This window comes from Brachycentrus maculatus, unplaced genomic scaffold, assembly GCF_059751285.1.
Source record: "Brachycentrus maculatus isolate JH-2025_06_01 unplaced genomic scaffold, ASM5975128v1 h1tg000637l, whole genome shotgun sequence".
Taxonomy (NCBI): domain Eukaryota; kingdom Metazoa; phylum Arthropoda; class Insecta; order Trichoptera; family Brachycentridae; genus Brachycentrus; species Brachycentrus maculatus.
The window spans coordinates 229,452-257,439 of record NW_028281373.1 but is presented as its reverse complement, the minus strand read 5'-3'; the positions used below and the strand labels follow the sequence as shown (position 1 = coordinate 257,439).

Below are 27,988 nucleotides of genomic sequence, written 5' to 3'. Positions count from 1 at the left end.
GAAAAATCTTTTTTTTTATATATGACGTTGTTGAAAGGAGTGAGCGACTTGTTCAATTGTCCCAACAGTCGAAAAAAACAAGGCGGTATGGGTTAAATTCAGATAATTTGAAGTTTAAATATTATTTGAGACATAATTCGTGGTTATCGTGGCCGCTTAAATTGTTTACTTGCGACGACACTTAAATTTAAGCGTGTGTAATATTAACTGGACTTTTTTTTTAAATTTGTTTTTTGTTCGTTATATCAGAATTCGTTAAATAGAGGTCTATTTATCCAGCTTCGTAGCGTATTCGAAACAATTATTTTCAAAAGCGGTACAGACCGAGGGACATTGAAAGCTGTTCCACCGTATTCCCAGACCTGATACAGAAGCATCTAGGCTTTACGATAGACCTTCTCTTGCAAAGCCATTCTTTTTTGTTATGAACTAAGTGACACAAGATTTTATTACGATTTTGCGATTTCACATTAGAAAGCTTTCAATATCCCTGTCACTGTTAATCTAAATAAATGCAAGTTTATAAAACCGCCATTAAATTTTCTAGAAGTGCCCCGGTGTAGACAGTGAAAGGGATTATTAGTTGGTTAGTTCAGTTAGTGAGCTAGATCCTATTCCGACGTTGGCCGGTACACAGACGCCCTCACAACCCCGACCAGCACACCAGACAGACACGGAACAGTGCAAAGACAAAGCATTTCCCACTCAACAACAAGCAATAAGAGCGTATATGAACAACGCGAGATTTTATAAGAGTGACTTTTAACAGTGACTTTTAACTCTGTCCGCCTCCGTAGTATAATGGTCAGCACGCTCGGCTACCGTTCTGGAGCTCCTGGGTTCGATTCCCACATGGGGGGTCTAATAAATATAAGTGGTTTTTTCACTCTAATATTTATTCAATATTACCCTGGACTGGTACCTGAAGCGGAGGGCTGATCACCTATCCTTCGTATGTTAACGATCAAGATAACACTGCGTTTGTATGATGCAGTGCCATATGCACCATTGGGGTGCGGATAAGGGTTCGAATGAATGACTTTTAACAGTGGGGGCCACACTGCGAGCAGCCGGGCATGCAGGTCCTCGGGAGGGGCAGCAGCAGCGAGCGGGGGAGCAGCCAGTCGGGGCACAACCCGCAGACCAGCGGGACGAGCTGCCCCCTGCGCCCCGGAGCCACCGCTCGGAAGGCGGACCCCCTGCCTCCGCCCCCTTCCAGACTGATGCTCGGCCCTAGCGGTAAGCTGTCGGGACTTTTCTCTAAATGCACCTGAAATATTTCACAAATTGAATATGATATAAAAAAGACACCCACCAAAATTCATAGACCTCTCGTTTGCAGTAACCTAATGAGAGCGTAAAATATCTACAACATGTTGAGTGTGTCCAAATACTCGTTCACAAATCTGGATTATCTCCAATTAGGAGTTATTTTTTATATTATTTTTTGACATTTCAATATATTGGGTTGATGCAAAAGTTTTGACCGTTTTTTACATAAATTTTTTTTTAATTTTTTTCTCTTGTGTATTATTTATTTAATAAATTATATAATTTCCATCAGTTCTTATAACCTTCTCCCATCTTTCTATCAACTTATAAATACCAGTAGTATAAAATTCCGTGGATTTTAATGCGAAAAATGAAGTAAGGATGTTTTTACCTGCTCTATTGAATAATTTTTTTCATCATTTAAATTTTTTTGCAGTGATCGGAATAAATAAAAATCAGAAAGAACAAGATCTGGAAAATATAGTGGATGCTTGATAACATCCCAATTTAACTCATTTAGCTTGTGTTGGGTCATCATAGCCACATGTGGTCGCGCGTTGTCGTGATGAAACACTGCCCCTTTTCTGTTTACCAATTCTGGTCTATCCTTTTGAAGGACCATGTTCAATTTGGATAATTGCTGACAATATCGTTCTGCTGTACTTGTCTTATTGTGTTCCAAGAGTTCAAAATACACAATACCCTTATTATTCCACCAAACACAAAGTATAACTTTTTTTATGGATTTCGGCCTTCGAAGTTGTTAATGGGGCTTGTCCAGGTATAGTCCAATGTCTTTTTCTTGTCACGTTGTTGTACACGACCCATTTCTCATCTCCCGTCACCAAACGATGCAAAAAAGGTTCATGTTTTTGTCTCGCACTCAAAGCAACGCGCGTTGAAACACGATCCAATAAATTGGAAGCCGACAATTGATGAGGTATCCAAACGTCGTACCGCGAAACCATTTCTATACGCTTCAAATGTCTTAATGCGATTGTTTGGTTGACTCCCATCATTGACACAATCTCCCTGATGGTTAGACGTAGATTGGTGTCAATTATGACTTTTAATTCGTTGTCATCAGACTTCAATGGCCGCACGGTACGTGGTTTATCAATGAGTGAAAAATCTCCAGATCGGAATTTTACAAACCATCTTCGTACCTGTCGAACTTTGATGACATCTGCTCCATACACTTCACAAATGTTTTTGGTTGCCACACTCGCGGTATTGTCTTTACGGAATTCATAAAGTAAACAATGACGTAAATGCACTTTATCGAACGACACTTTGAAAAAATACAAGGGGTTATTACTGTACTCTGGCCAGGCCAAAATTAAATAGAAAGTAGAGGGAAAGCATCCTTTATACAATGGAATCATAAAAAAAGAAGATACCATTCATAATTTATGAAAAAAAAAATTTTACCTGGGATTATAAAAAACGGTCATTACTTTTGCATCAACCCAATAGATGAAGAATAATATGGAAGTCTGGGCATGACGGTCGTTAGCCCCATAAATGTCCAGACTTCCATATTATTCTTCGTCTATGTTGAGATGTCAAAAAAATACATCAAATATCTGACTTTTGCGTACTGAATTCTATAGAGAATCGTATGAAAACTAAGAATTCACATTCCTTCAATTTTCTTCCATCATTTTAGGGAAAAGATAACACTAGAGCTACGTAGTGTAGATAATATAAACATTACTTCTGGCTTTTAAATTACAACGACTTGAGCATTTTGAAACCGTTTGTCGATTAGGAAAATAACAACATAAAATATAAAATTGATAAATATTTCATTTTGATCAAAAAAACTTTGTATTTATGAGGAGATGCATGAGTGTGGAAGAGGCAAAGATTGTTTGTAAACGCAGAGTGGTAAGACGTTATATTCTCTCCGCCTACCCCTGCGGGGAAGCGTCGTGATGGTTAGTATTATAAATACCTACATGTAGAAGCAAAGTTAAAGGTCAGCATACTCGAAATCTCACTCTACCTCAGATTGATTCTTATTTTCCAACACAGATAATAGCACGTTGAAAGTTTAAGAACAAATAACATCATTTACTTGGGGTTCGTGGTGGTCCTGCGTGCAGTTGAAGTGTTCAACAGCCCTGAGCAGATCGTGGTTGCACCTCCTCAGCACCAGCTCCAGCACCGACCTCTTCCTGCCGGGGAACAGGTTGGACAACATCTCGAGACTAGCTGGAGACACGCCGACCGGCCGGGGATCGGAAGAGTCGCTAAATAAGGTGAAAAAAAATCATATTAATGATGGGTCTAAGGCCGCGGTCACGATACGGGCAGTGCGGAGGGATAGAGCCGCAAACGGCAATGGACGACCGGAAGAAAAAATTAGCGATTTATTTTTATTGTGTAGTGACTACCTAACGCATTACGTGTTAGGTAGTCACTACATAATAAAAAATTAGCTATTTTAAATCGAAAAAATATGGACAATTATAGCTAATCCCCTTAATTAACTATAAATGCAGTAAAAAATTATAATTATTTAGATTTATTTGCTAAAAACATTTAAAAAAACATCTGCTAACGCTCACGGAACAAGCATAGGTCCACTTGCTGTCGGAAGCCCAAAAGCTACTGCCGCTAGTCCGCTACACGCTAGCCGCTAGCAAGAGAACATTGAGCTTTGAGCTCCTTACGCTTGCACAGTGCAAGATGCAAGAGTGAGATGCGAATATAATGTCGCGGTTCCCGCACACTCTTCACGCGCTGTTTATACGCAAATTTGTTTCCGAAATTCACAAAATACCCGATGTACCCGATAAATTCTAACTATTATTAATATTATTTATAGATTTATTATCGTTATTAGAAGCAATGTGTACAAGATACACAACACCGGGAAGGAAGGGTTAAACAGATATATGGACCTCCACGGATTAAAATTATTTGACTCGACAACGCGAGTTATACAACCATTTTTCAGGTTAAATTGTCAAGTTGACTCGACATTAAATCGAAGAAGAAATAGATTTGTAAGACTCGTTGAATAAAGTAAATTAATTAATTTACCTGTATGTGCACGGGCTGGAGTTTTCCCTATGAGAGCCGTCTTCATCGATGCAATTGGAATCTGACTTGATGTCGCTCGATTCCGAATCGACTTGAATTATATCGTCCTAAAATAAGTATAGGATTTCATTTATTGATTCGGCAGTCACTTTGTGGTAACATCTATCCATTTTTAATGAATGTTTTACTTAGTAAATACCAATATTTTTTTAAATCTACTGTGACACGTATTTCGATGCACTCCGCATCATTTTCAAACACCGTATGGTGTTTGAAAATGATGCGGAATGCATCGAAACACGTGTCACAGTAGATTTGAAGAAATAGTGGTATTTACTAAGTAAAACATTAATTTAAAATAGATATAGGATTTTAATATAAAAAGAAATTTCGGGTGAATTATTACATATGTATAATTTATATTTGAAGCACTAACTTTGTGATTTTCCATTTTATAATTAAAATGTAACTTTGTTTTTAAATCACCACAACACTATTACATATGTTTTTATCTCGTTAACGTGTAGATATAAAGTATGTATTATGCCAAACCTACTGATGAACTTTTCGAGGAGTCCGTCGGCGGCGTGACAGTCATGCCGAAAATCCGTCCTGGCGGGAGTTGCGGAGCCGCGCTGGAGTCCGTCATGCCTCGCGGCGTCCCGGCGCCGGCGGGCGCGACGCTCCCCGCGGGCAGCGCCCCGGCGGCTGCGGCCAAATGCAGCGCTATTCTATCCTCCGCCGCCTGCTGACGCTTCAAAGCCACCTGTAATAAAGTAGCCTTTTAAAACACGACCCTTACAAACCATAGGTTAACAACATTTTAAGTGTGTCAAAATCAGTTATTTTTTAAATCAGTTATTTGTTCACAAATCTTGATTATCTCCAATTAGTAATTTTTTGACATCTCAACATAGATGAAGAAAATGGAAGTCTGAGTATATACATAGCTTACGACGGTCATAGGCTTAGTTAAGTGATCATTTTACACACGTGTAACATTCACCAATTTCACCCGTGATTGACACACTACTCCAATTCTTACTCAAGTTTGATCAATATATCTAGAAGTTTTAAGGATTTTAAGGAGTGTGATTTTCAATTATGGGTTGAATTGGTGAACTTTCCACGTTTATAAAGTAATCAATTAACTAAACCTATGACGATCGTAAGCCCTGTAAATGCCCAGACTTCCATTTTCTTCTTCATGTGTGTTGACATATAAAAAACTTTTTTCAAAAAAATCATCTCTTGAGTGGTGCAAAGGTCGGCCCGCAGGCCCGAGATGAGGCCGTGGTTCCTGCAGCGCGCGCACTCGGGCACCCGACATTACTCCTGAATGGGAAGGACATGGAGGAGGAATAGTACCTGGGCAGCCATGATGCGCTGGCGCTCCTTGATGAGGCCGCACTTGGCGCACTGGCAGTGGCGGTAGGCGCACGAGCGCTTGTGTCCCCGCAGGCCCGAAATGAGGCCATGGTTCCTGCAGCGCGCGCACTCGGGCACCCGACATTACTCCTGAATGGGAAGGACATGGAGGAGGAATAGTACCTGGGCAGCCATGATGCGCTGGCGCTCCTTGATGAGGCCGCACTTGGCGCACTGGCAGTGGCGGTAGGCGCACGCGCGCTTGTGTCCCCGCAGGCCCGAGATGAGGCCGTGGTTCCTGCAGCGCGCGCACTTGGGCACCCGAGAGCGCGCTCCACCCAACATGACTTCCGCGCGCGAAAGGGCTGCAATATATGCTTTATGTACTACACATATATTACGTTACTAAGGAAAAAATTCATGGCGTTTTTTATCGACATATCTGATGGAATGATATTTGTTTAATATTAAACAAATATACTCGTACTTGGTTAAACTTCCACTTGTAAGTACATAATATTGAACAATGTTCAATACAACTGTGAATGCTTTCATCCTTCACACCCGTAAATGCTGAAATTAACAATCAATAACGTATAAATATCGTAGTCGTACAGGAGAAAGTGACCAACTAACAAAACGTAAAATGTTTAGGAGGGCCACTTAAGTCACTTTTGCTTAGCAAGAAAATAAACATCAATGCAGTAAGTCATTTTTAACAAGTCAATATATTATACTTCCTAGTTTAAAATCCTTTGCGATTTTTTCAGGGCAATATTAAGCTAGTAAGATATCAAATAGTGAATGATAACGTTTTTGTAAAAAATGCACTTGGTCACTTTCTCCTGTATGACTACGATATAACAGTTCATCGGATTTCTCTGTACATTAAAAAAATAAGTCATTAGATACTTCCAGAAGATTCTTTAATTTTTTCCTAATGTAAATATGCCCTGTCTGTCCGCCTCCGTAGTGTAATGGTCGGCATGCTCGCCTACCGTTCTGGAGGTCCCGGGTTCGATTCCCAGGGGGGTTTAATAAATATAAGTGATTTTTTCACTCTAATATTTATTAAATATTACACTGGACTGGTACCTGAAGTGTAGGGCTGATCACCTTTCCTTCATGTGTAAACGATCGAGATAACACTGCGTTTACATGAAGCAGTGCCCTATGCACCATTGGGGTGCTGTAAGGGATTTATTATTATTATTATAAATATGCCCTAATGATGTGTCCTTAGTAAGGTAAAGACAAAATCGAATAACAACAAGTATATGGAACCCTTACTCTTAGCATGTATTTATCCGCTTCCTTAGTGAAGTTGTTAGCGCGTTTGGATATAACCCTGGACTGGCACCTGAAGCACTGAACTAATCATATAAGTAACCTGAATATATAATATGAATATATTCAAGTGACTAGCTATCAATGTAAAGTCTATGTGATGTAGTGCACCATCCACCATTTAAACAAGAGGAAGAAGTTTTTATTTATTGAAACAAAAAATACGAATTTGTTATCTTAAACGTTTTTTAATGTCAACGTATCGTATACGAGTACATACTTTTATCGTTTGCCAGTCGATGATAAACAAATACTTGTATTCTAAAAAACTAACTAACACCCCGCTTTCCAGCAGGGGTAGGCAGAGAGAAAAGAACGCCATACTACCCTGTCTTTGCTAACATTATTTGCCTCTTTCACATTCATGTTGGCCTAAACTCTAAACCGGCCGCTTTCAAGTATTCGACATACCTGATCGTGCCAAGTTTTCCTCGGTCTTCCTCTACTTCTTTTACCAACTACATTCGCCTCATAAATTTGTTTTACCGTTCTTTCTTTACTCATACGTTCCACATGTCCAAACCAACTCAACACACCTTTCTTTGTTTATTATATGATTTAAAAAAATTATTATGTATTATTATATATTTGTCATTTGTCTTTATATATCAATCGAGTGATGTGAGTCTTAGAGTCATTTAATAAATGTCATTAAATTATTTTTCGAACAACAAAGAATGACAAACCATCAAATAAATTATAAATATTGAATTCTTTAAAAGGATTTTAATTTGTAAAAATCTATTTACTATTTATTTCATTTGCAGATTATCACGGCTGTCTTAATATACATTTTTCATATACATAATACGAAAGCTTTGGACAAGGAATTTTATTTTGCATAATCTTCAAACATTCAATACTTTCCCCCCAAGCTATTGTATTCAGTCATTATCTCGTGTACGAAATTCGTTCAGATCTGCAAATAGATTTTTTCCATTTTCAATTAATTGGTAACTGTATGTATTTCTCAAAACTATCAGTCATTAATGCCAATTTCTAAGGGGACTTGAGATTGGCGTTAATATGCAACTCAAGGGGTCAGGGTACAACTGTTACCTGATGATTGGCATTATTATTATTTGTAAATGAATGAAATGTAAATTCATTTTGTTTTTCCTTTATTTACTTTAAGAAAAAATCACCAGGTAACGAATATTATTTTTAAATAAAAATTTTACATAGATAAAATAAAACAACAGTCGAACAATTTGCGCATCGAATAAAATGAATATTCTGCAGGAATAAATGAGATTGAAATTTTGCAGGAACATTACGGAATAAAAATACTTTTGGGCTAAGATTAACTACATATTTATGATAATGAAAACATAACTGCCTGTTGCAGGACTCGGGTCCTGGGACCTTGTGGTTATTCAATGATATCAAGGATTGTACGTTTAGTTTTGGAATTTAATAATAAAGGACCTGAAGTCAAATCAATCGGTAAGAAATATTAAATATCAATAGTTAAAAAATTAATAAATGTGATTTGTAAAACAAATACAATGTAAACTGTAATGTAAGTAAAGTAAGTAGAATAGATATATGAACGAAAACATCACTCACCATATAGTAATATCTTGTTAGCGACATTATGAATTTTTTACAGAGGAGGCACAAAACTACATAATGTTAATAAATAAATGTTAATAATATTTGAGAATATTTATTTTAATATTTAATTAAAAAATATTAGAATTGTGGTACTACACACAAAAATCTAGATATTATGCAGCTTTAACCCTACAAGCGTAATTATTTACTATTTGGAGTATGGAGGACGGATATTATTATCATGAGCCTATGAACTTTGTATTTTTTTAAAGTTTTCTTATAATTGAATACACTCTTTACTATCTAATTTATTTTAAATAACTATTTCAATTTCAACTAGAACAAACAATCATTTTTAACAAACCCAAAAGAAGAAACATCATTACATACTTACCATCAAACATAATTACTTATGTAAAAAAATCTAAATATGTTACTACTAGATTATAAGATATATTAAGTATAGTAACCATAAACTTCACTTTAAATACAAATGATCCCAAAACACACCTGTTTGCACTCTTTACTATCGTATGAACCCTTAAACTGGGCGATATACCTTAGTTATTAATAATCAAACAAAATTTAGTTGATTTTTAAAAATAGTTTTGATGAATAATGTCGATATTATTTATCAACAATAAAGCGTCACATTTACAAGTTCATATAACATTTACTGACCTTTCGGACTTGATATTTTCACAAAACTGACACAAGAATCACCGCTCGTAAATCTCAAATGTGTCAATCGTTTGACGTTAAAAATATCTACTGAAACATGTGAAAATCTATGTCGGGGGTGGATAGATACGTGCCTGAAATATATCCTCTTCAAACTGTTAACGCCCATTCGTCCAATGGCGGACCAGACTAGTCATGATTGGTGGATAAAGATTGCAACTCAGTTTTCAGATACAAACTCAACCACGCCTACAACAGTTTCAATTACCATTTTCCAATTTCAATTTGGAAAAATTACATTTTCAAAAATTAAGTAAATAACTTGTAAATCTGGGGTCTAATGAAAGAAGAGCCTATGTTTATATTAAATATACAGAACTTATAAAGCAATACATTTTTTAAGAGTTTTCATGTTTCATATGAGGGGAAAATTAGCGCTTATCCGTTTTCAGATTTATTAAACTTTCAGGATCTCTAAATTTCTTGGTAAAGCTGACACGACGAGGGGAGAATTAAACCCTTTTCTTCATGGTATTTTCAGTTTTTTTAATGATCATTTTGCTTTCTAACATTATGGTACATAGGGCATAATACTAACTCATAACAGTACATTATGAATCATATACATTGTATACAATATATGTGTATAAGTATTGGTATTTCTAAATAAGAAACCGTTGAAAAGTTTCTACCTTCGTAGGTACCTACTTGAGTACCAAATGTCTTTTCTACCAAAAAAAAAAGAAACCACCCGAGGAATATCTCCCTTTGAGGAGGTTCATAATAATTATGAATGGGATAAAGCTACCTACACGTCAGATACATTCTGAATTATTTTTTCATTGGGGATAAATATTAATATTATAATTTCAATTGTTTTTAAGTACAAGCGTACTTCACTCTTTAACCAAAGTCTACGTAGAGGTATATATATATATGTATATATATATATATATATATATATATATATATATATATATATATATATATATATATATATATATATATATGTATATATATATATATATATATATATATATATATATATATATATATTTATATATATATATATATATATATATATATATATATATATATATATATATATATATATATATATATATACAAACAGAAAAAAATAGCACATGATTAAATAGGTAGGTATGTATAAGAAAATTAACAAATCTTTAAGATTGCTGCAAACTACATAATTTTATTGTGTTAAATCAGTAGGTATGTATTGTACTCAATAAATGATTTACAAATTACATGATAGAGTGATTTGGTCTCTCAGTGTGGTAACACTTGACCATCAAAAATGCGGATTCGTTCGGGTTCTGTCCCCGTTGATCCTTGCAAGCGTCAATAGCCCTCTCAATATCATCCCTGTCCTCTGCGTCCTCGGGCACCTTGGACATAGCGACATCCTTGCGGAACACACCATCCTCGGTGATCAGGTCACTCTTGAAGAGCATGCAGAACACGTAGTGCTGGAGGTGGGCATCCTCGTCGGAAAAATCACCCTCGCGCATTTTCTTCACCTTTTCTTCTTCTACTTCTGATTCTTCCAAACATTCTTTGTTGTGTTTTCTCAATGTCTCCTTTTCCTCTTCCGATAGAGCTGCCTGTAAAATTAATTACATGTCATATGTCGTTCTGTCTCACAATTATTAATAATAGTGAGCAAGATATGAATCAAATGTTATCGGAGGAAAATATCTCTAAAATAAAATTTTCGGTAGGTAATCGAATTCCTACCTAATCTCGGACAATATGAAAAATTAGTTTTTAATATCAGTTTTGCGTAATGAATAGATGTATGGATAGAAAATGGATTGATTTTACCACAAAGTGACTGCCGAGTTAATCAATGAAATTAGTTAATAAATATCATTTTTATAAAATTAGTCTTTGGCAATATCCATGGAAATCATAGTACAGGATTCTATATGAGAATGAATTCTTTGTAACAATGAATTTTAAATTACAATGAATTTTACGTTACGTGAATTTTAAATTACATATTGTTTGTTAGTTTAAAGGAAAATTTCATGTGCTATTCACACGAATAGCACAATAATACTATACACTTTGTATTTAAATAAAGGAATTCATTATTTTTCTTTAATGTATTATCTCTAGATAGACAATATATGGGTTTAATAATTCTTTATTGGGATTTTATTTTTTTATTGACATTCAGTTATTGCTTGTTATAACAATATGACACTTGTATACCTATACATGTCTAAACTGATAAGTACAAGCTCACTCTAGAGATGTGTTAGGATAATACTGAAGTATTTACTTGCATCACAACTTCAGGGTCGGCGCCGCGGCGCCGACGCCAATATGTTTTCAAATCTAATGTCGTTTCATTTCATAAATGTATAAAAAAATATATCTATAAATATATATAATCAATATTATGCAACATTTTAATATGCTTAAAATATAGAGTACATTTTTTAAATACAGTAAAATACAGGTTTCAGTAAAAGAATATAAGAAATGCATAAAACCAAACTTACATTAGTTGTGGCAAAGATTAGCATCACTACAAATACTGTACAAAATGTATTCATCTTGCTGTTTTGGTAATAATGTAGTAACTTGTGAATTATTGCACAATATACACAATATCGCTCTTAAGAAGTCATTGTTCCTTTTATACTCCGCTGTACATATCCTCGAGTAGGACATTTGTCTGAGTGCGTAATCCATTCGATAAAACGAGGAGTTGGGGGTTTTCCCCATTTCCATTTTTTCATTAAATTATTTTTAGAAGTTTTCGACGGAAAATAATTCAATCAAAATTATAATAATAGTTTTTACATTTTTGGATGGAATACAAAACAATAAATATTTTTTCAACAAATTGATATTTAATTTTAATTCATAGCTAATCATCATCATTCTTCACAGTAATGAATAATGCTGTTTGACCCTTATTTTTTGTTTTTAAAGGAATAATCCGCAAATCCTCTATTTTAGAGACTTGTCTGCAGGTAGCGAAGTTAAGAAAGAGAAGGCATATGTGAAAAATACATTACAAACACCCAGACCAATTGAAAATTTATATTTCTTGAATTCATTTTTCAACTGGCGGGAATCAAACTCGCAACGCCAATTTCGCAGTCGAGCGTCTACTCGACTACGCCACGGCACCTGTCAAAACGGTAAATCTTTTAAAAACGGTTACTAGACTTTTCCTATAAAGCCATGATTGTAATATATATTTTTCATATAGCTTTCCAATTATCATAATAATCAGGAAGGTATTTTTTAAAGTCAAAAAATAATTGCTCATTTATTTATATTTACAATAATGTGTACTCCCTGAGATTTTCCGTGCCGAGGACACAATTGAACATACTAATTTAATAAATTGTTTTTAGTTACCTATCGGTCAAAAGTTTTGCATTGTGGATGACGTGAACGATGACACAACCTGTTTTGTTGCAACCTCCCTTTAACGATTTATTGATAACTATTTTAAACATGATTTTATTATAGTTAGGTATTGGAACATATTAAACATATTTATTGCGTAATACTGAATGTTCATTTGACCGAATATAGTATGTGTTTGATTTTTTTGTATGGTATTGTCGTGTGTAACAAGTATTGTCTTGCTGTTCTACGAGTGTTTTTATGAAACACAATCATTGGAGTTTAGTGTGACGTTTAACAGGGACATTTTTTTCCTGTGAAGGGTGTGAGTCATTTTTAATCATTTTTATTTGAGCGTTGATTGTCAAGAGTTTTGTTGAATACTTGTTTTATGGAAGTATATATCGGAATTTTTCAGTAAATTGACAATAGTTCTTTTAGTGCGTGTCACATAATAATCCCTTACTGAAATATTGTTAAAGGCTGACATATTATGAAAATCGTAGTAAATTTTTACGAATTTTTCTTATGTATGATGTTACAATTGTTTGTAAATATTACCGTTCCTAGAACGAACTACTTAAAACGAATAAATACACACAAAATACAGTGGTTTGAGTACATAATAGGAACCTGAGGAAGAAGTTTAAAGAAGACATTTGGGGATTGTTTTACCCCGATTCATCATTTGAAACGCTTTTCCCTTCCCTATTATGACCAATTACTATATCAAGCCACCAAAAAAACAATCATGCTCGTTGATAGTAAGTAGATATGTCAGTTCAAGATATTAAGTAAATATATAGAGGATGTTTTAATTTATGCCCGAAATATTGCATTAATAAAGCAAAATATTCAACTCCGAATTTTATATGCACGATTTCTGAAAAATAATGTGTCTAAAGTCTCAGGTTAACAGTGCTGAAGTAATCGACACGATAAATTCTTGGCAGAGTCTTGTAACATGTCGTTGGAAGTGCTCAAATTAGTCTGGATTTTAACAGTGGACATTAGCTTATTTGATTTTATCCAATAATAAAATATTTGTTTAATGAAATCACCATTTGTCGTTAACATTTTGTTTTAATCTCTTTGCAATCAAATATTGTATATTTGGTGTTGACCTTCGGGACACCCTATATTTATGATATAATATTATATGTGTAGTTATAATATCTCTCTTTTTTAGGACAGAGTCGCATCAGAATACTTTTTCCACCTTAAAAAGGTGATGAATTTCAGTTAATATCGCAAAATAAGTAAATTATTTTAAACGCACGTGTATAAATAAAGATTTAAATAAATACATAAGAATTTTTGTTAAAAAGGTAAATAACTTAGTACAGACTACGTTATTATAATATGCATTATATGAATATGAAAGTGATTCTGACAAAATTTAAAAAAAAGTATATATTCAATTCAACGTCTTCATTTCAATCACTATTCAATTCACAAGAATTTACAAAAATGTAAAATATATAAATAGAAATTATCGTTTAGTATCTAAATATGCTACATATCTATCAATACTCTTCATTTCCACACACATACATACCATATATGTATATAGATGTAGATAGATACGAGCGCACACAAATATTTTTATTTCAATAAATTATTTCGTGCAGCAAGTATTGTTAATGCGGTTCTATTTAAAAGTATTTTGTAATGCATACATATCTTGAAAAAAATATGCAAATAATGATAATTATTAAAAATCAACATACACCTCTAATTACAAATTAGTAATTATCCATTGAACGGAAGCAATTAATTTATGATGGGTGTAGAGCAAAACGTTGTTACCTACTATTATGCCAGATATACCATACACTCAATATACATATGTAATACTAACACACATAAATAAATTAGACAAAAACACAACATCATGCAATGTATGTTCTGTTTTATTTATATATGAAGGAATAAAAAAAAACGCAAACTAAACTAATATAATAAAGAAAAGATGAACTACAAAAATAAGTTTACAAAAAATTACTTACTTCAATGAAATGAATATTTCAGAATAATTATCGTATGGCTTAATTTTGGTGGGGGGACCAACATTTATCCTTTTGCACTCGAGTTCCACCGCTATGGCGGCAAGAAAATAAAGTTTTATCGCAAGGGGTTAAACGTGTTCACGTGTCTAAAAAGTTATAAATATGTGTATAAAAAGTTATTTTCTTTCTTTATTATTATTTTTGCTATCAATAAGTAATTTTGATTTATATTAAATGGCGCAGTTTGATCAATTTTGGGTGCTAAGAGTTTATGAATTCTCAGGCCAAATAAAATGATTTAATGAGTGCTTCTTAAATTATTTTTAGGTTGTGTTGTCTACATTTAAAATACCCATTCAAAAAAAGATAATCCAACAAAACATGTACCTACCTATACGTATTCAGTTTTTTTTACAATAAACGCAAAACTAACTAACTAATCATCACGCCGCTTCCCCGCAGGGGTAGGCAGAGAGAATAGAATACTACACCACTCTGTCTTTACAAACATTCTTAGCCTCTTACACGTTCATGCATCTCCTCATACATACCCGCCGATTATTACGACTCCTTACCTGACCACTTTCAAGTATTTGATTGTTAATAACAATAAAAACAACTGTTATAGAATAGAACTAATGGCCTACAATCAAAGAGTTCATTCGGGAAACATCATACATACGCTTTCTATGAACCTCAATTTAGTAACCGTAGGTACTTAATAATTTAGGTTCCTACTTCTTATGTACTCCATTGTCTATGGAGAGTAGGCTTTAATTGTCTATGTTTTTATATTTCTAATTACATTTATATGTACATTTTGCATCTTTTCTGTTGTCTTTGTCTATGTAATTCTTATTCAGGGACTCGCGGAGCAATTTTTGGTTGACAAGTTTATTTTGGGCGTCATTAATCGGTGTTTGGAAAATAAAATGATTTGTTTATTATATTTTGTGAGCAAGTTACGTGTTTTTTAACACTTTAAAACGTATGGTTTCACAATGTGGTACCTAAAATTGCTTGTATTTTTTTCTTAAATTAGAAGAAAACTAAACGGTTTATTGTACGGATTAGATATCATCCTATTTCATGAGCTACGTTCCTAGCATATGTCAAGTAAATATTTAAAGTTATGAATCCCGATCGCCTCTTTTAACACGCCGACAACATATGTTTGTCCTTAAAATGCCCGAACAAAGTAATGATTACAGAGTTGTAGTGTTTGGAGCAGGAGGTGTTGGGAAAAGTTCCCTCGTATTACGTTTCGTCAAAGGGACATTTCGTGAATCTTACATACCAACTATCGAGGATACATACAGACAAGTAAGAGCTAACCACCTTACCGCATTGCCCGTTTATTTTATTACGAAATTCATATTGCAACTTGTAGTAACATTTTTTAAGAAAAATGTAAGTCCTATGCCTTTATTTTTGCAATCCTCTGTTAGTTCTGTATCACATAATGTGTAAAAACTTATTTTTATTTTTTAAATCTCAAATCCCAGGTTATCATTAATCAGATTACATTTACTTTGTGTTTTGTTCGTATTCCCGCATTATTATTAACCTCCAATTAGTAGCACAATGTTGAAAAAACACCAGCTTTAGTTAGCTCCCCTTGTTCAGTATCGAAACTGCTGGTCAAACGTTTTCTGTAATTGTTAGTCTCGTATTCGCCACAAGACAATCAATCACTCGCCATCAGTTTTGATGCTTTGCATCGCACATCTAAAGGAAGGTTTCATAATTTTGCATAAAATGAGTTGTAACAATATTGCTCCCTTCCTGTTAGAAAATTACAAGCACTGATTTGAGAAGATGTATCGTAAAATTCAATGGTAATTATATGAGTCATTTGCGATACAGTTAAGTCTAATGTAATATATCTAATCTCAATTAGACAATGCAAAATGATTGCTTCAATCTATAGAATAAGTTTTTTTCATTATTTTTGCGGTAAAACATTTACACCCAAAAACAATATTAGTATTTTTTCTCATTTTGCCAACATAGCTAGAATAACTTGTGGTATACTTCAAATTCTGTTGATGCATTTTTTATTTCTGCTGTTAATTTGCTATTTTGTTAATTTTGCTTATTTTTGCCTTGATAGTGAAGTTACCTATTCACCTAAACATTTGTAGACACACATTGTACTGAAATTCATTTATCTAATTTACCGAATAGTGTAGTAGGTTAATTCACTAAGGCAATGCTGTTATATTATTTTGTATTTGTACCTTGTATTTTTATTTTGGCAAATAAATATATGTATTGTTTTATATTTTTGTTTAATTTCTTGCCTTTTATGCTTTAAGATTCACCTATGGTCCAAATACTTGTCCACTGTTTTTATATCCCTGGCTGCGCTTTTTATATTTATTTTACGAACCAAAAACATGGCAACCGAATAAATATTGCCAATTATTAGGTTTTCATAAGTGTACAGTGAAATCTCTGCTATGGAACTCAATTTCTTACGTAGTGTTGCTTGAAACAAATTTACATCGAAGAAACAATTTACAGTGGATGACTCCGTTCCAGACCTTCATAAAATGAACCCATGTAGCAGTCTTTACATTCTCAAGTAACTGTACTTCATAATGAAAATCCTATATGATGGCAATTTATAGTTTAAACTACAAATAATGAAATTCATAATGAAACACATGAGTAAATCTGGTTTAAACCTCAATTTGCCTCAAGGGACTCATGCACATTAGCTTACATAGGCTTGGACGAGTAGGGTACCCTCTTAACAAATAAACACTTATATAAGGAGCTTAAAAATACTTTAGTTTAACAACACCTATTCTTATTTGAATGTATAGCTTTTTATATATATGTATTGGGTTGATGCAAAAGTAATGACCGTTTTTTATGATCCCAGGTAAAATTTTTTTTTTTCATAAATTATGAATAGTATCTTCTTTTTTTATGATTCCATTGTATAAAGGATGCTTTCCCTCTACTTTCTATTCAGTTTTGGCCTGGCCAGAGTACAGTAATAACCCCTTGTATTTTTTCAAAATGTCGTTCGATAAAGTGCATTTACGTCATTGTTTACTTTATGAATTCCGTAAAGACAATACCGCGAGTGTGGCAACCAAAAACATTTGTGAAGTGTATGGAGCAGATGTCATCAAAGTTCGACAGGTACGAACATGGTTTGCAAAATTCCGATCTGGAGATTTTTCACTCATTGATAAACCACGTACCGGGTGGCCATTGAAGTCTAATGACGACGAATTAAAAGTCATAATTGACACCGATCCACGTCTAACCATCAGGGAGATTGTGTCAATGATGGGAGTCAACCAAAAAATCGCATTAAGACATTTGAAGCGTATGGAAACGGTTTCGCGGTACGACGTTTGGATACTTCATCAATTGTCGGCTGCCAATTTATTGGATCGTGTTTCAACGCGCGTTGCTTTGAGTGCGAGACAAAAACATGAACCTTTTTTGCATCGTTTGGTGACGGGAGATGAGAAATGGGTCGTGTACAACAACGTGACAAGAAAAAGACATTGGACTATACCTGGACAAGCCCCATTAACAACTTCGAAGGTCGAAATCCATAAAAAAAGTTATACTTTGTGTTTGGTGGAATAATAAGGGTATTGTGTATTTTGAACTCTTGGAACACGATAAGACAAGTACAGCAGAACGATATTGTCAGCAATTATCCAAATTGAACATGGTCCTTCAAAAGGATAGACCAGAATTGGTAAACAGAAAAGGGGCAGTGTTTCATCACGACAACGCGCGACCACATGTGGCTATGATGACCCAACACAAGCTAAATGAGATAAATTGGGATGTTATCAAGCATCCACTGTATTCTCCAGATCTTGCTCTTTCTGATTTTTATTTATTCCGATCACTGCAAAAAAAATTAAATGATGAAAAAAATTATTCAATAGAGCAGGTAAAAACACCCCTTACTTCATTTTTCGCATTAAAATCCACGGAATTTTATACAACTGGTATTAATAAGTTTATAGAAAGATGGGAGAAGGTTATAAGAACTGATAGAAATTATATAATTTATTAAATAAATAATACGCAAGAAAAAAAAATTTAAAAACAATATATGTAAAAAACGGTCAAAACTTTTGCATCAACCCAATATTACTATATTTTTTTAACATCAGACCTGCGCAAATTTTATAATGTATGCTTTTGAACAGGCAGATTCAAAACCATTCCATAGCTTTTAAATACCAATTATATGACAAAAGCTAATACTTAAGTATACATAAATAATAAATTTCACACTGTCAAATCGTTCTGCAATTGATTTTCCAATTTGATATTTGTTTACAGATTTGATCTCTTTGAATGCAATATAATTAAACAATAAAATTAAGCAGATTAAAATTTAATACAAATTTATAAATATGTCTCACAAAATGAATGTTTACTTCGTGACAAGGTCTTGACTATCTGTCCAGTGATTGTATAAATCTAAACAAATTATCAAGATCTATCAATTTACAAACGAGACATAGTCATAAATAGTTGGGTGATAGTCACAATTCGCTCACTCCTTTCAAGAACGTCATTGTTCATTTAAGTTGTGCATGTTTTCGGAATGCCCAGAAAATGTACTATATCCCAGCAAAAGAAGCGTATTTTTAACTTAATATTTACCCGCTACAGGGCAGAATGTGTTGTTGCATTTTGAAGAAAAGGTATTGTTTAATTTATTTTTTTAAATAAACTAGTTATTTTTCAAATGAGAAAAAACCTTCAGGTTTAATCTCAAAAGATCTGTTGCACAGTAAAAAGTTCAATAAGTGGCTTTATATTTATTTTTAATAAATTGTATTATATTTTTAAACTTTAAAAATGCTGAAAAATAAAGTTTTTTGATTTATGACGTTCTTGAAAGGAGTAAGCGAATTGTCAGAATTGGTTGTGTGATGATAAAGGACCAGGACTTCATTAATTCTCTGTCTGCGGGCTGGAGTATTGTATTTTACTTGTCCCAGTAATGAAAGTATATCTGAGACCATATTTTTGAATATATAGCTATGGAGTCAATATTATCAAACCCATCATATTTGTAACTTTTATAAAATTATGTTACACAGATGTGATGTGACTTATTCGGTTCAAATAAATGGTAGACCAGACTACTGATCACAGGCATATTCTGAGAGAGGAGACAACTGAAAAGTAAAGAGTAAAATTGACATTCCTTTAATAAAGTCTAAAAGTTTCAAACTGTTTGATAATGATATATAAATTAGTAAAATCCATTTATTATCCTTTCCAGGAGTACAATAATTGATATCCTACTTAAATATGTATTTTTTTAAAATAATATCTTTGTATTATGAAGATAGAAATTATAAAAAATTAATTTAAATAAAAAATAAAGCTCACCACCTCTAGGTTTTATTGTATGAAAAAGTTAAATACAAATATCCACAGATGTCATTACTATACAAATTAAATCATACTTACTGACAGATAGACTTTGACGTTCATTAACGTCGATACTCCTTTCAGGAAAATTCGCACCGACGTTCATTTACGTCCATACTACGGGAAAGGTTATATTCATTAGGTAATTAAACATTCATGGTAACTCGAGCTGCATTTAATAAGCGAGCGTGAAGTGCACTGCACAACTGCAACTTCTCCAATGGAGATTTAGTGATTGCAACAGTCGTTCATTGTCGGCTCAGATCAAATGATGGCTTTGGATCATTGTATACCCGAGTAGTCGGATGTACCCTTTAGTTGCGTTGCGCAGTATGGTTGCAGCGTTATGATTCCAAAGTTAATGGACTGGATATCCAAAATGAATGTACATTCTATTTAGTAATCAAAGGAAGTGATAACATAAAATAAAATAATGACATGGATGAGTTTGTAATAAACAACTATACTAAAAAGTGTTGTAGTTAAGTAATTATATAAGGACCAGGCCCCAAACTTTTAAGTGTCATTAGCAACCTTTGGAGTTAAGAGTTATACTATTCATCCCTCGGGTTTCCAGATATCCGATCCAGGGAGGGGGTATGCTTCAGAATTTTCCCACCGAACCTTGTGAATATCTCTACTAAAAGGCTTTAAACAAAATTATTAATTCGACATAAATCATGACAGGCTCTGTGTTCAAATATTGTTTATTAACAAACATAATATACCTTAATGTTATTTTTAAACTTCAATTACAAAAAAAACTCAAAAAAAATATTTATTATATACCTGAGAAAGGAAAAGACACATCATTTATCTTCTAATAGATTTGCAGTATCATATTAAAAATATTTATCTAATAATTATTCTAGATATTATAAAACTTGGCAACAATCTAAATTTGTAAGTATGAATATGATTTTTAAACCATTGCGTCAAAATATTGTGGATTCTAAGGGAATTTTTTTTGTCCCAGATTAAGAGATATGTACTTCCAAAAATTGAGTGCTTCGGTAATTAGAAATTGGTAAAATATCTTTGGCTGATGCTGTAGGCAAAGCTGATGGAGCCCATTGATATCTTTTCATCTAATGTATCTGGAATGTACGGCTTCACTCTTTACTCTGAAACAATTAAATATTTTTCAAATTTATGTAAAAGCAAAAAGTGTTTCTTTTATTTGAAAAAAATTAGGGGCTGCAGTTTCATAAGTAGAGAAGCATCTCACCAAATATTTATCCACTCCGTTCGCTGCACTATCTTGTGATATTTCAATACACTTTTTATAACACTATAATAACAACAAATGTGTTAAAGTAGTCATTTAAATGGATTCAAAACATGTCAATGTTTAGAGCTCGGGAAAAAAATAAAATGTGCCCTGCCTATATATTTATTAGTACCTTTCATGTTTTATCTTATTCTTTTGTTTTGTCTTTTTTCTTACTATCTTTTTTCTTCCAATTTATAATCTGTCAAGAAATATTTGATAGATGCTTTTATTATTTGAGTAAATAAATTATACTTATTGAACTTTTTTAGATTTTGAACTAATATTAAGATCTAATTATAAAATACTCTCTTATCATATGCAGTACATATGCTAAAAATTCCGAAAATAGCAGGTACGATGATGGATTAAAGGCAAGTGACATAAAAGAGTAGCGTTTTTTACAGCTTTTTGTAACGATAAAATTAATTGTTAACATTTTTTATAGAATATACAGTAAACCCCCTTTAATATTGAGATAGATACCGCGTTGTAGAAGGGAACATAATAGGGAGTGAATGTTTTAAATTGTATTTTTACATTACCCAGCAGAAACGACTGAAATTTGTCATTATGAAATTAAAATACAATTTGAAAACATTTACCCCCTAATAACGTTCCCTCCGATAATGAAACACTTATCTTTATGTGATGGGCGGTTTACTGTAGTTAAACTTGATATATTACGAATACTGATTCTCTTAATTATATCATCTCTCCTACACTACTCAATTTATAATTTCAGGTTATTAGTTGTAATAAGAATATCTGCACTCTCCAAATAACAGACACCACAGGATCTCATCAGTTTCCTGCTATGCAACGTCTCTCTATCAGTAAAGTAAGTAAACTTTCATTTGTTCCCAACATTCTTTATAGCAGTAGATAGGGAATGTTTCTTTAAACAATACCTCACATAGTCTGGCCATCAATCACCTTCAATATTATCCGGTTGCTTGACAAATTCTGTGCGTTCAACACGGCTCACGTGTTCCTACAAATATTGCAGCCGCGCGTTGAACACGGGAGTTGTGTTGAATAAAGATAAGATTTCATAACCGGTTTAATGTGTTTAAAAAACACGAAGGAAAACTCTTTTTTATGATGTTTAAATAGAAAGCAGTATTTGATTTTGAACAAAGTTATGACTTATATAAACTTAAATTTGCAAATTTAAGTTTAAATGTATAAATTACATTTTTTATACGCATTGAACATGTAACCCAACTACTTAGGAAAATTGCCCTAAAATAATATTTTCACAGACTCCTTGTCGACTGTATTGTGACTATAAATATTAATTTATTATTAGATTAAAACCAATATTTTTAGCTTTTCCACTTTTTTATTTGACCAGCGACCGGGTTTCGTCGTAACCGACATCATCAGACTGGCAGACCAGTCTGATGATGTCGGTTACGACGAAACCCGGTCGCTGGTCAAATAAAAAAGTGGAAAAGCTAAAAATATTGGTTTTAATCTAATAATAAATTAAAAATGCAATTCCATCACGAAGTGTCAGTGGATAATATAAATCTATTATTATAAATATTATTTTTTGTCCACCAAAGTATTAAGATGTCATTTCAATATTTAAACTGTGTTGTTTCTAAAGTTATAAAAGTTACAATTAAGGAAATTGCACCAACTGGTGTTCAAAGCAGAGTAATGTAATTCAATAATGAACTATAAGTATGAGGACCACAAAAACATTGTTTCGCATTGTGATATTCATCTATCTGGTTTTAAAATCTGGGCAACATGATTCCTATAAATCTAAATGATGATAAAGGTCCTTGAAAACATCATTCAACATTGTGATAATCATCTATCTGGTTTTAAAATCTGGGCTATATGATTCCTTTTAATCTAAACAATGAATTACCCAAGCCCACAAGATTTGATGAACATATCGTAGTCATACAGGAGAAAGTGACCGAGTGTATTTTTTATTAAAAACATGATCATTGACTATTTGATATCTTACTAGCTTAATATTGCCCTGAAAAAATCCCAAAGGATTTTAAACTTGGAAGTATAATATATTGCCTTGTTAAAAATGACTAACTGATGCATTGATGTTTATTTTGTTTCCAAGCAAGTGACTTAAATGGCCCTCCTGAACATTTTACGTTTTGTTAGTTGGTCACCTTCTCCTGTACGACTACAAAATGTAAAACTCTCAAATTAGAGAAAATTCTGTATGACCAAGTAGAATGAATTGAATGGCCAAAACAGATTTAAAAGTGGCAAACTCAGATGATCCATGTTAGACATATTGAAAATATTTATCAACATGAAAAGAAATAAGTAAGAGAATGAATTTTCCAGGGACACGCTTTTATCCTGGTGTACTCAGTAAGCAGTCGTCAGTCCCTGGAGGAGTTGCGGCCGATATGGGCGACCATCAAGGAGCTGAAGGGCTCGGAGCTGCCCGGCATCCCGGTCATGCTGGCGGCCAACAAGTGCGACGAGGCGGCGGAAGTGCGTGAAGTCAGCGTGGGCGAGGGACAGGCGGAGGCCGCGGCCTGGGGAGTCTCCTTCATGGAGACCTCCGCCAAGACCAATCACAATGTCAAGCAGCTTTTCCAAGTAAAACCTTTTTCTTTGACACCCGAGCAATAAATAGTTCTATATATATTTTTTTAATTACATTTACATTCGGGAAAACTTGCGTTCTTCCTTGCACAAAGAGTGAATGGGAGAAAAGCCAATTTTTGTTAGAACAGTCAAAAGACAGAAAAAAATTTACTTGTTTTCTTCTTCGTACATTCATTTTTAGTCTAACATTTTTATGCATTTTTTAACATTAAATTAATTCTGAAATATGATTACAGGAACTGTTGAATATGGAAAAGAACAGAAACGTCTCTCTACAAGTTGATGGCAAAAGTAAAAAAAAAAAAGAGAAGGGTATAAAAGTGGACGGAGGAGAACCATCTACAGGGGGTCGAGAAAAATGCTCAATGATGTGAAATGTACATATTCTTCTACCTTTGGGATGAGGTAGTAGCTGTACATAGTACTCCTGTACCTATTATTACTTCTATTTACACTTTACCTACATAGCTGAAATATTATTCCATCTTAATTCTAAGATCTCCAAATTAAAACTTTATGTAGGTTTCTAACTAATAATTCCTTAATAATCAGATTACTTCTTATTAATCACTTCTATAGCACTTTGTATCACTTTTATCTCTTATTAAAATATCACTATAATATATACCGTAGTAGCCCAATTATCAACCTACATATCTGGAATACAACTTCTGAACACCTATTAAGAGAGACTGAACTTCTCTACCTATCTATACTTGATTATTCTTTTATTCAACACACTATTTGAATATGTAATATTGAACATATGAAAGCAAATTAAAATTCTGATCCGTGTTTTCAAATGTTACACTTGACAAGAAAAAAATCACACCCCCTCGTAACATTTAACTTTAAAACACTATCATTGTAATAAAATTATTTTATTTATTGTCATTTAGAATCACCTTTTTTTACTTACATAATTGGTCTATTGCCCTTGCTTTGAGTATTTTTTTGGACAAAAATTTATGTCATTCAGGTGATTGATACATCTAATATTTTATTTTTATTTTTATTTCCTAAATTATCTTTCAATTTAAAAAAAATAATCTTTCACTTAAATAGCGATGCCACGTGTCCATTTTTCCTTTACCACCTTTATTCAATATATCCTGCATTATTGTTTATCTTTAGTAAAACCCACATTCCTGTCCTACATAAGTAATATGTACTTAAACAGCCTGCAGTCTGGCGTCTTATTTTGTTATCCCTTGGTTTTATAAATTCTTTTTTTAATAAAATATGGCTAATACGGTACATATTATGTAATTTTTTAGTATATTGGAAAGCCTAAAAATATAAGTAAAAAATTAGTAAAAATGTAGATTCTTAATAAAATGATATTAGGTAAAGCAGAAAGTAATATTTTTTTTTTAATTTAAAAAAATTATTTGCAAAAAACATTAATCAATAAAATAATATCCACTGTTTTCAATGACCTTCTTCCAGAGATTAGTCAACTTTTCAATCCCTTTATTATAGAACCCTTTATTATGATTTTTGACACTGTCAGATGAATTAAAAATCTTATTTTTAATCGAATGCTCCAAAGATCTGAATAAGTGATAGTCAGAGGGTGCAATATCAGGATAATATGGTGGATGCTGCAAAACTTCAAAATCAAGCCCCCTGATTTTACCTGCGTGATCTTGAATTTTTTTGTATGAGGTAGAAAAAAAACTTTTTGGTAAAAACGAAAGTAGACTAATAGAGCTTCAAAATAAGATCAAATTTTGTTATCAAATCGTGTTTACTCAACGACAGACGGCGGTAAATTAATTTCAAAATCGTCCCTTTAAAAATTATCAATACTTTCCGCTTTACCAAATATTTACAAATTGATCAACGATGTATACATAGTGAAATATTAAAATGTGCTTTAACTTTATTAATATAACTTTTTAACCACTAATTCTGATCAAACTATCCAATGAAGTATGTATATAATATATTTTTATGCAAAATTAGAATGAAGAAACTAAATTTGCGTATTTTTAAGTTCAAAGAAAAAGTATTCTAATGTGTGTATGTTATGTGTATCTACATTGCCATATATTTGTCAGACCAGAGACTTATTGAGTGAGATATATATATATATATATATATATATATATATATATATATATATATATATATATATATATATATATATATATATATATACATATGTATGTATCTCAAGTAAATAATAGCATCTGCCAAAATTATATACTTATTTCAAAAATATACTTATTAGGTTTTATTAAATTTCTTGAAAATATAAATGAAAACATTAACCAATCGGTCTAAATGAATCCCTCTAATAATGTAAAGTTGTTGGTGAAACTATGGAATCCTATAAATCAATTAATATATGGATGTTAAATTATTGAGAGCATATAATAATATGTATTTATAAATAAATGTCTGTGGTTATGACCTTATGTGTAGGGTATTATCAGCAATGAAATTTTATTTGAGATATTGTGATTTTTGTTATAACTTATTGGCCAATCGAAGTGTGGTAATACCCTATTGTAAAATATAATAATATTGAAAAATAAATCCATAATTGTTTTTGTGTGTATTTATATAATATATTTAAATGTTCATTTTTGAAACATATTTTTGTGAACAAAATTATACAAATTATTTGAAGACAATTTTTTAAAAGTATACCGTAATTTAATTCATTATGACAAGAGTGAGATTTAAATGGTTGACAATTTTTTAAATAACTTTTAAATAATATTGCATTTGTTATATTCTGTGATAGGAAACATCTTGTATTTAAAATATGAACCTTATATTTCATGTACAGTGGAAATCATTTTAAACAAATTAATGTTCTGGTTCTCAGAAAATATTACATAATCCTATAAAGTTTTCATATACTCTTAAACAGATTTCGTCTCGGAAGAACAACAAAACATACATGTGGTCGCAATGTAGCCAAAATATTTTTTGGTGAAGCCGACTGGTAGAATAAATAAAATAAAATTAGTGTGCGAATCCTCTGTGGTCTTGTCCACTGTACATAATGTAAAAGGACATGTATACATGCAAAACACATTATTGTTTATTTAAGAAATGTGTGCATAAATGAATACACACAGTATGAGCATAGTTAAATTGTAATGGAATTTAAACTAATTTTTTTAATTTTCTTTAGTGCCATATTTAACTGAGGCTCAGGATAAAATCGTAATATTACTTTATTGCTGTTTAGTTTTTTAATATAAATGGGTATAGAAAAAATTGTAAAAGTCAATTTTTGTTAGATTGCCTTTATAATATTGTCCTCGGTTATTTTTTGTGACACAATGGGTGTATGATTCAACATTATCAATAAGATGCAATAACAAAAAAGTGGAAAAAACCCTTAAAAGTAACCCACATTAATCGTCATGTGCAAATACACACACATATATATATATATATATATATATATATATATATATATATATATATATATATATATATATATATATATATATATATAAAAATATATATATACATATATATATATATATATATATATATATATATATATATATATATATATATATATATATATATATATATATATATATATATATATGTGTGTGTGTGTGTGTGTTTGTTTAGATGTTTTTATTTGGTTTTTATCTATGTTGTAATATGTAATATGAATATTGTACAAAAGTTTTATTACTATTCAAAAACTAATATGATTGATCAACTGTAACCGATAATGATCTTCAAATGGAAAGATAATGTTCTGAAACAATATGTACATGACAATAACCCTAAACCGTAAATAATTACATTAACCTACATAAAAACATTTGTAGTAATTATTTTTTATTATGGTGACAAGAATGTACTATGAAATTAATGTTGTAAAAAAATAGTTATACATATATTGATAAAAGTATATTTTTATTAATTAATTTTATCTAGCATTTCCCAAACTGCTCCACTGGTTCTAAACAGTGTCTGTGTCAGTTTATATTCGCGCCTTTAGTTTAAATATTAGTTATTT

The 27,988-nt window shown here is 32.3% G+C and overlaps 3 protein-coding genes across 3 annotated transcripts; 1 reads left to right on the top strand and 2 right to left on the bottom strand.

Moving 5' to 3' along the window:
* Positions 1–8: 8 nt before the first annotated feature.
* dmrt93B (doublesex-Mab related 93B) lies at positions 9–9,362 on the bottom strand. The gene is made up of 6 exons (XM_088274167.1): positions 9,277–9,362; positions 5,875–6,056; positions 4,880–5,089; positions 4,324–4,430; positions 3,353–3,527; positions 9–1,270 (listed from the first exon to the last, which is right to left on the bottom strand). The coding sequence occupies exons 2-6, from the start codon at positions 6,034–6,036 to the stop codon at positions 1,043–1,045; spliced, it is 882 nt and encodes a 293-aa protein (XP_088130293.1). The 5' UTR covers positions 6,037–6,056; positions 9,277–9,362; the 3' UTR covers positions 9–1,042.
* A 1,179-nt stretch (positions 9,363–10,541) lies between these two features.
* LOC148300888 (B1 protein-like) lies at positions 10,542–11,590 on the bottom strand. Its single transcript, XM_088274181.1, has 2 exons — positions 11,585–11,590; positions 10,542–10,901 (listed from the first exon to the last, which is right to left on the bottom strand). The coding sequence occupies exons 1-2, from the start codon at positions 11,588–11,590 to the stop codon at positions 10,542–10,544; spliced, it is 366 nt and encodes a 121-aa protein (XP_088130307.1).
* A 3,922-nt stretch (positions 11,591–15,512) lies between these two features.
* On the top strand, positions 15,513–26,064 carry LOC148300887 (GTP-binding protein Di-Ras2). The gene is made up of 4 exons (XM_088274172.1): positions 15,513–16,001; positions 22,130–22,225; positions 23,716–23,976; positions 24,222–26,064. Exons 1-4 carry the CDS (start codon positions 15,849–15,851, stop codon positions 24,357–24,359), a joined length of 648 nt encoding a protein of 215 aa, XP_088130298.1. The 5' UTR covers positions 15,513–15,848; the 3' UTR covers positions 24,360–26,064.
* The last annotated feature ends 1,924 nt before the right edge of the window (positions 26,065–27,988 follow it).